The sequence below is a fragment of the Hermetia illucens genome, chromosome 1, assembly GCF_905115235.1.
Source record: "Hermetia illucens chromosome 1, iHerIll2.2.curated.20191125, whole genome shotgun sequence".
NCBI classification, from domain to species: domain Eukaryota; kingdom Metazoa; phylum Arthropoda; class Insecta; order Diptera; family Stratiomyidae; genus Hermetia; species Hermetia illucens.
In genome coordinates this window covers 165,063,073-165,078,069 of record NC_051849.1, presented here as the reverse complement: position 1 = coordinate 165,078,069, position 14,997 = coordinate 165,063,073, and the positions used below count along the sequence as shown (strand labels likewise).

Sequence of the window (14,997 nt, the reverse complement as noted above, 5' to 3'; positions counted from 1 at the left end):
CGACTCCGTTTTCAGAAAAGATGGTTCACATAATGAACTTTTGGTGTGTTAAGTTCATCAGCCAACTAGAATCCATCCCGATGGAAAACTTTTTGTATGTAATGTACAAAACGAAAACAATTAATAAACTTCAGAAGCTTCGGTTGGCTCATCTTGACCTATTTCAAAAAACTTCTCCCATTTGTTCTTCTAGTATAGGAAAATTATTTGCCTTGCCAAAAAAGGCCCTCTTCCATACGTGGACAACATTCCTTATATAAATTTTATGATTTGGGAATTTGTAGGCTGCTGGCTTTTAACGACAAATTGTAAGTTGAATGAATTCTAAATCCTCAACTTACAGGAGAATCCCTATCTTTACTAGGCATTTGCTGCCTTGACCCGACTTTTGTTAGTAATATTTCATCCCATCTACTTCCTAAAACGCCTAGATGCCGGTATTCAAACTACCGCGTTCGTCGTAGTTTTAGATTTTAAAAGGGAATTTACGTTTCATGTTCCCAGCTCGCCCGTGAACAAGAAGTTGATCTGATTCCTCTAAACTTGTAAAATATATCAATTATTTTTAGGGTTGGAGTTGGAGCAAAACTCTATTAAAATCGATCAGGAGAGGTACTGTGGAACTGCAAGCGCTATCATAGCGAAATCCATTGAGAATATGTGGCCTGTGAACCGCTACACGGGCAACGAGTTACATCATTTTGTATTGGGTTTAAGGGGCTCCCCATATATGCGAGAAACATTTTTGCGTAGAATATGGTCATGTGGGGTATCAAATGGAAGGGCTCAATTAGTAATTCGAAAATGATGTATTCCTGACATGAGGTGAGTTGTATGGGAGTGAGGATTCATAATGTGTACCCAAAAAAGCAAAACAGGCCTACTTTTCAAAACCTATCCATAAGAAAAATCTGAAAAAAAAACAGTCATGTACCTATAAAAAATCTAGGCCTCATAATGCATCCCATTCCAACATTTGTTCAAATAAAAAAAATTGTAGCATATTACTATATTTTAGAAATCTGTCCGGGGGTTTTAAATTTATTTTGGAAGCACGCTCAGGTTATTTTGTTTTCTCAGTAGTCTCATTGTAGTGTCGGAGCCTTTAAGAATAATAGCAAATAACTTTAATAAAGTTAGACTAGTGGAACATTTTTCTGGTTCAAGGTTCGATACCTAGCATAAAGCATGACGCTCCCTTGCCATAATATGGTGAAATTCAGATGTAGAAATTAGTGTCTTTCAATGCCACTGTTCGGACTGAAATCTACTTACGCCAACACGAGTACCCAGCAGCATAAAGAAGACAGCATCATTCAGACGAATACAACCACAGTTCTCACAAGTCCACCTTCAGTATCTGGGCTCTGTAAAAACATTACCGTTGTCACCGATTCGGCTATGTAAGAACGATGCTTCTTAAAAACACGATAGGAATTATTCTAAACAATATCTATCCTGGGCAAGGTGCTGGCTCTATACTATTAGCACTTGCCGCAAACTCCAAACCTCTACAAACAATTAGCAAACCAAACATCACCATCCACATGTTTGTGAGTTTGTTTAGCGTTTTCTGAGCAAGCAGCCAAATTCCCTTTGATTTGTTCAAAAAACCGACACTCGAATTGATCGGCGACAAGCGCTTGCAAACCTACACAAACAAAGTTAAATACTCTATTCACATATTTGAACTTGGGATGGCTTGTTGAGATTTGGCAAACATGTGGATGCGGCATTAGGATCCCAATCCCAGGTGAAAAATTTCCGAAAATGCTTTGCACTCTCCACTTTCCAGTAGGTAGGGGTTAATGTTCACCATTCAGATACAATGACGCGTGGCTGATGGTAACCTTACGATGAGCTACCCTTAAGGAGATAAATGCATGTTCGCGGTTTTTGTTCTTTATCGTTTTTACATGTTGGTTTTTGGTGCGAGATCATTGCAACATTCTATTTGGCATTAGTGAGGAAAGCATTCTAGATATCATTACTCTGTGATACTCTAAGCAACCTTTACTGAAAAATATGAGAATGTACGCTCCTGCTGCAGGCTTATTACTTGCACAGCATTAAATGTGATAATAATGAAACTGAAGCACTGTCTCACTGAAAATCGAAAAGGAATGAACAGGACACATCTGAAATGGAATGTTTTCGTATAATATTTTTAATTATCAAATAAATTGGTGTTTTTTTTCTTAGGTCAAATCAGCAAATAGAACCATGGAAGCACTTATTATGGCTCCAACCACAGAATAATTCTTCTCAGCAAAATGTCAACCGATGAGGCATACAAGACGTCTACTTTCAACAACTCCAATGTAGCTAGGGTTAAATTGTTGTAACTTAAGTCAGCACACAGAAAATCATGTATGATCTGTCTTGCGATTGATATGCTTTGGGCTGTAGAATAGATTATTTAGTTTTTCTTCATAGTGATAGCTCCTCCAATTCAACTTTTCTGCCGATGTCTTTCTCCGAAGCGCAATTCGATTATTAAACGCTGATCTCTATTTCTCTTAGCATTGCCTCTCTATATAAAGGGGACTTCCTCCTCCTGGGAACGCCAACTTCCATTTCCTCCAACATCTCTTTGGCAGTGCCAATTGTGTCTACGTCGTATTCAAGTTTCGAGGAGCGGAGAGTTTTAACCGACCTTTTTTGATCCACCAGATATTCTGTATTAATGAAGATGCACTCTTCCTTCTTTAACACCACCCAGTCGTTTGTGAAGGTGCAGACATCGAACGGCTTGTCTTTGTTAATGCTGTCAGCTCAATATGAGCAGCAAGTTTCCTATAACTCTTGTCATATGGGCGAGAAAATCTCAGGAAAACTGAAACTTGCATGCTACGACATGGTACCCACGAGCTAGTTGGTAGGAGCCAAATTGTCATGGATATATTGAGAGACTATTTTAGACAACTTGGATGCGAATTGTGTCGACTACGTTCAGGGTAAAGGTAATTTCTCCCCAATTATCCGATCCATCATCAAGTTAATACGAACTCAGGACTCTCTTACTTCTAACATAAAATTCGCTCTTCTCATTTGGTTTCCACAGTTCTGCGAACTCTCCCCCTGCTCTTTGCATGCTCAACCTTCTATTACCATATTGGTTTTCTATCCAGTGTTGGTTCTATGGAGTTTCGTCTTTTTCTTCCAACATTACACTTACCTGTGTCTCGCTGCAGCTTTCAACCCTAGAAGATCCAGGTCCAAATCGCAAAGCATCTTCTCGTCAGCAGGGGCAGCAGGCCCACTTCCTTGCTTGGTCCTGCCCTCTCAGTCTATATAGCTTCGCCAACTCTTTTGGAGATCTCGGTAGACTTTCCACATGATGTATCCTTCGAAGTATCTTTCATCAGTCTTTGCTTGTGCACATGTGCAGAGGTGTATCCAAATCTGTAGCCAGCAATTATGGCATTTAATTGTCTCCAGGTATCGGTGATTTATGTGTTTGGCCTCTCCCTTGTTCTAAAAACTCTACACGAGCGCGTGTGAAGATCTTTATTCTGAGCAATAAGGGGGCCCAGAAAATCTTCCATCTTCATCACTCTGGGTTTGGGAAGGTAGACTGTCACCACCCGTAGTTTATCATTCACAACCCATGTCGACAATTCTGCTCATCTGCGGACTAGTGATTTAGGGACTGCGGTCCCAAGCTATTCCGCAGTCTTCTCTGTTGCGCTGTCTACTAATATAAGACCTGATTGGAAGTGTAAGTCGGCGAACATGAGCTCTGCACTTCATTCCTTGCACATCTGAATTAAATGATTTGCTGCTCCCCACGAATGTCTTCGCCCTTGACCTATCCGGCATTTCTTCCCTATTGAGGTCGGATTTTGGTTTCGCGAAAGAATTTCTCCTTTTGTGGCTCATCTCCGCTGCTTTCCTTTTTTCAGCTCCCCTGTTGAAGGCTTAGGTTTATCCTGAACTTTCTTAAGGCCCTCTTTCAGTTTCAAGCTTTCCTTCAGATAGCGCAGATAGCATTTAGCGTGTGTGCTAATAAGGTTTGTCTCTTTCCTGACGTCTGATATATTGACCTTAGAGGTACTTTCGCTGGTGTTTGTCTTCTGATCAAGCATCTTAGTTGGCTGTTGCCTACGCAGGGCTTAACGTCCCATCCCTTCTTGGATGTAGTCGTCTGGTTATCAACATTGCGGGGATGTCACTCCGCTTGATGGATCTGGTATGAGGTCCCGCTTGTTTGTTATTATTTTTTCTTGGTAATTGCTCGTTCATTTGATTCCCCTCCGGCAGTCAGCCGTGCCATAGCTCTTCGTAGCACGATAAGGTTAAGCTTATCCACTGACCCGACCAGGTATCGCGAGGCTCCGTTTGAATACAGTCAGTTATTTACCCCCGAATGCAAACTATCCAATGGGCACTGTTCGCATAACATCCTGAATTGTGAGAGGTGTTTTTCGACTCCTCAGTTTAGAAACGTAGCGTTTTTTTAATATTAGGGTCACCTCGTACAGGGTGTGTCGATTGCCACCCTTGGTTTGTGGAACTACCCCAGATAGAGGGATAGGTTGGTTCCCAAAGAGCTATATTCCAGATCAGCCTCAGATCCTGCAAACCACTGCTTGATCCCTTGAAGGCTACCTGCACACAAGGTATCGATAAAACATATTTACTCTAAATAAGTTTTTTTTTAAAGTGGCAATCGGCATGTTCGATCTTCACTTTGTACATTTAATAATTCATTAGGGATTATGACAGGATACAGGCTGCCTTCAGATCTCTAGCAATATTTGTTGCTGCTGAGACCTTCACCTAAGTCGTAATCGCAATCTCTTGACTGAGTCCCTTATTATAGGCTCTTGAATGGTAAGGGAAAACTTTTATCGCTCAAACGGCCTTAAATACCGGTGTTTGCTATGGAGGAATGCTGAACATCATACAGCTGCTTTGGATCATAGTCTTGATTATGTCCACGGCACGAGGAACTCGCTACTTCTAATGGAGATGTACTAAAAAATACGGTTCCATGGATGGTGTGTGCTTATGATCGCCAACGTGTGCATACAAGATCTGTTCACGTCTATGATTGATATACATGCTTATGTCCGTGACACAGGGCCCTTCAGAAAGCACCTCTTCATCAGTAATATCACGAATCTCAATATTTACAATTTCTGAACTTACGTGCGATGGTTCAAATAATAAATCCCCGGCGATAACCATAATTGGAGATATTGTTGTATACGACCCGGCTGCTATCAGTACCGTACTGGTTTCAAGCGATGATACTCCGTACTCCTCACAACAAACAAAAGTAATTAAGTAATTACACGTAATTATGATAAATTATGCTTACTATGGTCGCTAATATTTGAAAAGCAATAAATGTTTAGGAAACTTATATTGAGTTGTCATTAAAAAGCCTTCTCTTCTGTATTGAAAATATCCTTCCGCACATAATGCTGAATTATCGTAATTTGGCCCAACCAGAACCTCATAGGCAGAACCCTGTTTGAAAGCGGCGTCAAAAACAAATAAGCGGTGGAGGATATTAATATTGAATATACAGTAGTAGTACAGTGCTATCTGGCAAAGAAGAATACTTTTCGAAACCCCATAAAGGATAATGTGTGTCTCAGAGGAGTTTGTACTTTCGGCACACTCTTCAACACATACATGGGTCATGCACACATAGTCTCTACGATATAACTAGAGTGGCAGGCTCATAGAATTTTCTTGCATCAGAAACGCGGTAATTTTATTGACTGGTTTTTCTCACCGCAGCATTCACAGAATTGCGAACAAATTGCGACAGCGATCGCTGCCTCGTGTCGCCCCCGAATAGCAGTCAGCTTCAATATTGAAAAGCTCCAGATCAAAGAAGTGGGTCGAAATATTTTGGAGTATTGACCTGAAGTGGAGTCAACGCAATCAAAACAGTTACCAAGAAAACTATCGGATACGAACTTCCGCGCAAAAGGAGTGGTTTCACGTATAGAGCCGATGAGAAAAACGTTGCATATGCACAATATCAGGAGCGACCCACAAGTGCCAAACAACCGTTGACAAGATATGCAGAAAGCAGAAACTTAACCATATAAATGACGAGTTTTACAGATTATTCTAGGGAACATAATTTAAGATCCGCCTACAACTTGACGAAAAGGATGATATCAAAACACACAGTAGCCGATCTTACTGGAGCAGATAAAAAATCGACGAACAATTCAATGCCACAGCACAATCTTCGTACATCGACGGAGCAGAGATCGTACATGCATTTGAATAGGGTATGGCGATGTTGTTAATTTTTATTCGAGGACAGGTTTGTTTTTGCAAAGTAATGGACGCATTTCGACCCGTTTACCTTTATTCTCCAAATATAATGTCAATTTTCTACATCCTTTAGATACCCCTTCAGTTGTAAAGAAGTCAGTTTTGGGTCTGTATCTGTGTGCTGTGGTCGCTAGCCACTAACACGAAAGTCCGCCGTGTAGTTGAAATATAGTAGCACGCTCACCTGGGAAGGTAGTAAAATTACTCTTGAAAAATAAATAAAAGGAAGATTTGTTTGACTTTGATTTTATTAATAAAATGTGAATAAAATATCATTTTATATGTATGTACATCTATTGCATTTAAAAGTGAGCTTTCAGGGACATCTCATGTAAATCCGGCATAGTTGTGTAATATGAAATTTTCAATTTAAATACATTTGAGGGAATAATTCTTTATGTAAAAATTACATATTTACAGTACATATCTCAAAAGACAGTAACGCTCTTAACAGCTAAACTAAACTCTATATTGTACATTGTTGACCGCAGCACTCCTGATTACGATTCACCGAATTCGATATTGTATAAAATTTGTTGAATCTTCAACCTCGCCAGAGCGTTTTTCTTAGTCGGCAGTCGCTTAAGGATTGGCGAACAACTCAGTAGAAAACGTTCATCAGGATCTGTCGTTGCTATGGCGGTATAGTTCTCGGTTGTTGTTTCATTTACCGATTTATTGGTTTTACAATCGGCAATCTGATACGTTGTTGGACTTGCAAACAAGCGAGTCATTACCTGATTTTCGTACAAGTCAATTGTTTGCTCCGTATCAGCAGTTTGGCCGTCAGTCTGTTGGTGATTCTGTTCAACGTGTTCACTGTTTACTTCCTCGTTCTTGTAAGATGAATGGATTTCTTCAATTGGCTCTTCGCTTTCCATAATTATGGTTCCCTGCGAGTTGTCTTGTAGGGTGGTGATGGTGTTCGAATGTTCCACTGGCCTAAAGAGTAGTTGGAATGTTATATTTAATTACCGTTACATTCTTGAGGTCTTAATTACCCGGAGCATTCGAGATAGGGCGATAAGAAATACATTTGGTCATAGTAAAGCCATCTCTTTTTCTTACTAGCGATTGGATCTTCTTCGTTTATGTGTTTGTGATGCCTTGCGAAGGCATCTCGGAGACTGCGCCATCTTTTGCGACATTCGTCCACTGAAAATAGATAAAATTAGATTCAGTGTATTATCGAAATGGAAATTTAGAGTAAAAGAATATGGCTTGTCTGCAAAACACAACTGCGAAAAAAATTCTGAACAGAAATGTCTATTCGTCATGTTTCTAGTTATTATATAGATAAATGAAATAAATGACTTAGTTTACTTGTGTTTTTTTTTATTTCCATATACCAATCGACGTCCAGCTATACTCTATAGCTGTCAAGGGATGGTCAATCAATGAATCGCCTTAGCCTTCCGAATAGAATTAAAGGGTTGGTGAAACACTGCAGGATATTTCAGAAGAAGTTAAGTTAAAAGTCTGACACATATAGCGTATGCAGACCACATCTAGGGATACAAAATCGATTCATTTGTGGAAGGCAATCGCAATCCCGAAACGATTTGAGCGGCTGTTAATCTAATAATCGTTGGCGCAACAATCCATAATGGATCAGGGCCTTGAAGTGTGTTAGAGCACTTCATTCAAGACCGTAACGGCACACTACAGTACACACTGTAGGAGGCAATATGGTTAGCAATGCGCTCGCCCGATATTATTACCCTAATTTTACTCAGGTGCTCATTCACAGTTGAGTCGACTGGTATCCGACGTCAAACCACGATGCAAATCTTCGGTACGACAGTCTTGTGCTCTTGTGCAGCTATCTGGACACAGCGGCTATTATCTTACCAAAAAAACTTTCATGGCGACAGTTTCGAGCGCACTATGGTCGAAAACGGTCTCTGTGATATGTCGACCCGCGTGCAAAGCACAACATTGTATTGCCAAAATGATGAATTGATTGGTGAAGAATTATCATCCTAAAACTTGAAAAATACTAGTTTTTCGAACATTTCTTATAACAACGAAAAGAAAAGTTCAACCACATTGAAATTTTTACAGAGGGTGCTTGATAGATAATACACCCACCCCGGAAAAATTTCTTTAAATCTCTTAATCGTACCACTGTGGGCTAGTAACCTGCAAATTTTGAAACTTTATTGCTACCGAAACGTCAACAATGCCTGGGATAGGGACTGACTTCACGGCTATCGAAAACGGACTATGATTGATTTCTGGAATGTGCGCACTCTCCTCGACAACGGTAGCGAGGATCCTCAGAATGCTTGCTTTCTCCAACTTGAGCGCGAATTCCAGCGATATAAACTGAACATTCTGGGCCTCAGCGAAGTAAGATGGTGGGACTCTGAAGCGTATTCTTCTCCCTCTTGCCTCACTTATGGCAATGTGGTTTTGTACTCTAGAAAGCCAAATGACAACAGACGCGAATCCGGTGTCCAGTCGCTTCTAACTGCTACCGCAAGGTGCATTCTCTTGGCCGAGGAGTCGGTTTCTGAAAGACTTTGTAACTGCAAGATTTCGGTCCAGATTAAGGAGCATCACAATTGTACAATGCTAGACATCAACGGAGGCTGCCGACGTAGTGGCGAAGGATGCTTTCTACGAGCAATTAAACGCGAATCAGACGAAGTTTCCTAAAGGTGACATTGTGATCGTGATGGATGATCTGAATGCCAAGATGGGATCTGACAACAGCTTGCTCTGACATATGATGGGGAAGTACGGTCTTGGCGACCATAATGGTGTGAAGTTCATGGATTTCTGCAACTTCCACCTCCTCCTCATTGGTGGCATATTGTTCGAGCACAGAGCCTACCACAAGATCATTCGGGTTTCAACCGGCCGACGCCGTACGAGCAATTAGATCAACCACTTCGCGATCAGCAGTAAATTTAGGAGTTGTCTCCGGGATGTGGGTAACAAGAGAGCCGCGAACACTGGCCTCTGAAGGGATTACTATTTGATAGTCGCTTACGTTCGGTTGCATCCGTCATTTCTCGCAGGATTTGTGATCCAGCTGTCTCTCGGCTGTAGGAAAGCTATCTTGCTGATCGAGCGGCAGATCTACTGAGTAACGCACTTGAGAATATCGTCGAGCATTGAGTCGCTATCTAAAATGCTCTTTTTTGGGGTGCTGGACAGATCGTCAGTCACGTTCTGAAGGGGTGGCATAAGATCTTCATGGTACACCACGATTCTTCACCGTATTAGATCCGGTGAGGTTCCTCCTGTTGTGGACGAAATTACTGGTCACCGCAACATGCGGTTACGGACTGCCCCTCCAAGCAGAATAGAAATCGTTTCGGCTATTCAATGCACTCAAACGGAGTAACGCCGGTGAGCTTGACTGTCTCCCCGCAGAGTTATTTATCGCAGTGCAGATCTCGTGCTTCCACCCGTATGGAAATCTTGGGAATCCGATACATTTCCCAGAAAGAAGAAAGGGATGATCGTTAAGATTACAAAAACGGGCACATGTTATCAAGGAACGCATTAAAGGACATCTCGAAAGCTTGATCGACAGAGAGCAGACTGGTTTCTGCTCCGGATCTTCCTGTATTGACCACGTCAACACCCTACGGATCATTTTGGAACAGTGTGTGGAATTTAGATCTTCACTGCACCTGCGATTGTATAATAGAAACCTTTCGATAGCGTGAAGAAGGAGCGTATCTGGAGTGTTCTATGCAGGAGGGGCATTCCGGGGAAACTAATAGTTATAATCCGTCACGTGCTCCACCGAGGAAAAATCTCGGAGGATTTTGAGGTCCAAAGCGGAGTCCGCCAGAGTTACATCCTGTCGCCGATATTATTTCTTCTTGTTATCAGTGACGATCTTCATGCTGGCATGTCTGGGGGACGTGGAGGAATTCAATGGACAATGACATCTTTCCTCAAACACCTCGTCTAGACTGATGGCGTCTGTTTGCTCTCACCGGGTCATGGAGCTTGGCCAAATTAATCTCGATTTAGGAAGAGAGGCAAGTATAGGTGGACTGAAGATAACTACCAATAAAACCAAGGTTTTCAATCTGGCGGGTCATCGCTCTCTCCCTAATTGCATTAATGGACGGGGCATCGAAGGCGTCGATCAATTTGTATATCTACGAAGCGTGGTTTTTGTCGACGGCGGTACCGAATTAGTTGTTGTCCGACGCATCAATAGCGCCAGATCCGCTTTCGCTGTCTTGTTAAAAATTTGAAAATGCAGTTATCTCAACATTAAGATCAAGATGAGACTGTTCCGTGCTAGTGTCCTTTCCGTATTGCTATATGGGAGTAGCATATGGAAAGGGAACTCCACTGTTACCCAAAAGCTTCAAGCTTTTGTCAATACCTGTCTGCGTTGTTTCATCGGAGTGGGCTGACACTATTTCAAACGAACGACTTGCCTGTGCGCCAGGCTTGCGATATGATAGGAAGACAGAAGTGGCAGTTGATAGGTCACATATTACCGAGAGGCGACAATTGTATTGCGGGCTATGATATGCAGTGAAATCCACTTTCCAAAGATGGTTGACGAGTGGGTCGCCTCAAGGGCACTTATCGTAGAACAGTAGACGACGAATGCGAGCATCTCGGGAAGCCGTGAAACGCATTTCAGGTAACCACGAGCGATGGCGCGTAGGTGCGGTTGACACACTATATCCCACCCAGGGGTGAAGTGCAACTGTATATATATTGAATCGATGACACTTTGGACCCACTTTCCCGCATCAAATGGTTTTTCACCTTGAACCTGCAAAACGAACCCTGGCAGGTAAAAATGGACGAGAAGGTTCAAGATAAAATTTCAATCAGCTTTGGCAATAGATTGTGACAACTTTTAATTTTTTAGATTATGTAATAGGAGTTGCAGTGTAAAGCATGCTAGCCTGGCTGGACAACATTATAGTCATGGGAAAAGATTGCGAACATCACCTGAAGAACTTATGGTAAGTGTTACAAAGAATCCAATTTGCTGGACTCAAACTCAGCATAAAGAATTTGGCGTAGCGAGCTGTCTATATAAACTTACTCAAAAGAATTTTAAATATGCATGAAAGAACGATTTTGTAGTGCACCGATTTCGGCAAACTGATGCAAAAATAAAATATTTCAGTAAAATCTAGAGGGATCCTCAGAGGAATTGTGTCAAGCGATGGGAGTCGTTGGCAGTAGCTGAATCGCTGAAAATTATCTACAAGTACTTCTATGGATAATAATTCCATTTGCGGAGGGAAAAGAGAGAATCACCGATTTTCGTGTACTGAAGATTGTTTTCAAAGGCTCGTGTGTGTATCACTGGGGCAATCAGGAAATAACCAATCCATGGAATCCTCTCTGCGCGAGCTTCCTTTTCACCTTCACGTACAGATGCAAACAAGGAGGGAAATCTTCAGAAGCGGAAAGCTGCCTAAATTGAAAAGTTCTCATTTTTTAGACAATATCTTGAATTGCCGATGCTAAGAGATAATATGACAAACTCAAAATGGTGGCATTTACGGATGACTTAGGAGGTGATAATGAAAGTAGAAAAAGCTATTAACCAAATTGGAGAATGGACCTGAGATTCAAACTAAATCAAACCAAATACACTTACATTAACTTCGCCAACGGAAAATGAATCTAGCTAAGGTTATCATCAATGGACAAGACGTGCTCCAGATGAATGAAATTGAATATTTAGCATTTTCTAGCTATGTCCTGAAAAAGAGTTAATAGTTAAATACCAGATATCGACAGATGTACTGGTTGATATACAAATGTTGAGGCCATAAGGCTTTGGGACTCAAACATGTATGTTCCCTGTTCCATTCAAAATAAGGACCGGCATAGGAACTTGCGCGTACACATGGTTAGCGGGGTCATCAAAACGCACAAAATTAAGCATAGTCAGGAGCTAGAGTCCGATGAGAATAGCGAAGACCAAAAAATGGCAGATATTACAACTCTGTCGTGATAACTGAAAAGAGTTAAGTCGAAGGACTCACTTCCATAAAAGACAAACTGCCATAGGACTAACATTTTTGAGGAACAGCCAATTACACCACAAAGGCAACTAAGCTCCAGGAAGCCATTAACAAGCTTAATTACGAAAAGGAAACTGCTGGATATGGGGTAAGTCCCAGTCGTTGCCTATAGAGTGGTGCTTTTAGTGGGTATAGATTCCAAACGCATACCCTGGGGTTAGCCTTTGAGGATTTCTGAATTTGCCTGAAAATTTGCTTGAGCAGGTTTCAATAAATGATTTAATTTTCCAAACAGAGACCGAAAGCTCACATTGAATTGGCTGTTAAAGGTTGCAGTAATGACTTCTTATCACTGAATTCATTTTCTGAAAAGAAAAGCTAATTATGATTATTTATTAATTCATGAATGAAATTTCACCCTCAGTCTTCCCCTCTTATTGATGATAAAAACTTGGAGCATACATAGTAGACAGAAGGAAGGAATGTTCGCCTTCCCTGCCTAGTTGGGGTTTGCAGATCATCTTTTAAAAGTATCGAAAAACGGGAAAGCTAAGGTTTCTATTCGTTTTTAGGTTGATTTGTTCATATTGTATCTCACTTGTCTAGATGATCGGGTTGTCAAATTAGTGATAGAAAACTGCAGTATTTACCCTGCAGGTGATCTACGAACAATGAAGAGAGACCAACAAGAGACTGATATCAAAGCAATGATGGTTTCGCAACGACTCTCACCCCGACGTTGCGTTTCGCGCTGTGCTAACACCTGCATGCCTGCAAAACACCGACGCATCCCAGTCGCCGATGCGTTAACTCTCGTCTACTTTCAGTGCTTACTGGCGACATTAAAAACCACAAAACATATGACAGCGCACGGCCTCTTCCCACCAAGACGGGTTCAACACGGCGCAATATTCCAACCAAAGTGCTTACCCGTGGAGTTAAGCAAACTCGCGATTTCCCTCCACGACTGGTCCCGCATCGTCGACTTCCGATACCCGCGAAGCGATTTGTCGTAGAGCACAGGCCGAATCTCGACCTGGCGGATCAACTCCTCCTCGTTGATGATCACCATTTGATGTTGGTTCCGCTTCTTCTTCTCCTTCTTTATTATCATAGCATTCAAGTCTGTCATTACTTGCTCCATTCCGGAGAGACGTCAATGTGGGGCCCCCAGACTGAAAACCTCCGAAACGGAATTTGTCGCGTCCAAGAATTGGCGAATTTCCACTTCCTGCACTGGAAAAGGATCTCAACGGACGCGTGACCCGACGGTTGCGATAGTGTCGCGAAAGAAAAACTGCTTTTCACGCGTGAAAGTGTGAGGTTGGTCGTCGAAAAACGCGTCCGTGTCGCGACGTACTTCGAAGTAAAATGGCGTCCGTTTATGCGTGACTGTCAAACGTCAGATGTGGCCGTCGGTGGTGGACTTGGAAGCGAGCGTACGTCAAAATGGCGCATCACGGCGAGTTGCAGAAACGCAATTGCATGGCCAACGCGATGCGCCCTGTCGGGAATGTTGGCAGGCATGGCGACGGATGGTCAAGTGGTCGCAGTTGTTCTTTCAAACACGTTTAAGTACGTTGGTAACTTCTATTCTTAGATTTTCCGCAGAAAACGGGACATAAGAAAGAAGTTAGAATGATAATAACTCCGCCGTAGCCAGTCTTAAGTCTAGCTATGAAAAGAGGAGAAATGGATAGCAGCAGTCTGAAAGGAGGGGGAAGAGAAAGAACTTTTTGACCTTGCAGACTGATCATTGAAAAAGCTACTGCGACAACCGGCAGTTAGGGATGAAGCACACACTAATCAAATGATGGAAAAAACGGAGGTCAAGCTCCGGTAGGAATGATGGACGAGATTTGATGATTAGGCCGGGTCAGTACAGCGTCGAAACCGATTATCTTGGGGTGATTCGGGTTCGGAGTGGTGTTACTACCATTGATGGCAACTACTTTAGCAGTTCTGAGTAGGCAGTGGATGAAATGGACTGAGAAAATTAATATGTTTATTATTCATTTCTATTACAAAATCACAACGATCGGGGAAGATGCAATATAATACCCGAGATTCTTCTAGCGTGTCCCCGTAATAAGCACAAGTGTTTGTGCAATGGATTTCAGCCGACCACCGCTTTTTTGCTCTGAGCGGTGCAATCCCTTGTTCGATTTAAGGTCCCTGCTGAAGCCCGCGGTCAAAAATCAATGAGGGCAGAAGTAACGTCATCAACAATGCCGTACTGTACTTCGGGTTCAAACTAATAAGACGAAAGTATATTAGTTTGAGTGACCGAAGAGATCCATGAAAAATCTGTTTGACACGTAGGCGCGACTCATTAAAGCAGGACATTGGTAGGCTGACGGAAATCCGCACTAACAATGCCTCCAGACAGGTGAAGAATAGCGTTCGAGAGTTTTACCGAAAATATGGCATCTACATTGAGACACTCGTAGTTGGAACTGCATATGAATATATTTGGTCGGTTGCGACAATACGGCAAAACTTACTCCAGAATGTGGATCTTCGCCAGATCACTCAATGAATCTCGACAGAGCATCTAAACAACACCATTTTCAGTACCGGAAGCAAAAGAATGTTGAGATGGACTTTAGAGTTTTTTTTAGGTGGGGTAGGTTTGGGCACAGACTGTTGGACACTCACAATGGTACGTCGTCGGACTACCAACTAAACACCTCCCCATCGTCAGAGAACTAGCCTG

The 14,997-nt window shown here is 42.1% G+C and overlaps 1 protein-coding gene across 1 annotated transcript; it reads right to left on the bottom strand.

Annotated features, from left to right (window-relative positions):
* Positions 1-6,541: 6,541 nt before the first annotated feature.
* LOC119646763 (transcription factor Adf-1-like) lies at positions 6,542-13,697 on the bottom strand. Its single transcript, XM_038047343.1, has 3 exons — positions 13,212-13,697; positions 7,308-7,461; positions 6,542-7,248 (listed from the first exon to the last, which is right to left on the bottom strand). The coding sequence occupies exons 1-3, from the start codon at positions 13,423-13,425 to the stop codon at positions 6,807-6,809; spliced, it is 810 nt and encodes a 269-aa protein (XP_037903271.1). The 5' UTR covers positions 13,426-13,697; the 3' UTR covers positions 6,542-6,806.
* Positions 13,698-14,997: the final 1,300 nt, after the last annotated feature.

What these genes read in the sequence shown, in the direction of transcription:
- LOC119646763 (XM_038047343.1), bottom strand. Translation starts at nt 13,425, where the DNA reads ATGGAGCAAGTAATGACAGACTTGAATGCTATGATAATAAAGAAGGAG. An exon ending in GAGTTTGCTTAACTCCACGG is followed by an intron (nt 7,462 to 13,211) that starts GTAAGCACTTTG and finishes ATCTATTTTCAG; the next exon opens with TGGACGAATGTCGCAAAAGA. An exon ending in CCCTATCTCGAATGCTCCGG is followed by an intron (nt 7,249 to 7,307) that starts GTAATTAAGACC and finishes ACTACTCTTTAG; the next exon opens with GCCAGTGGAACATTCGAACA.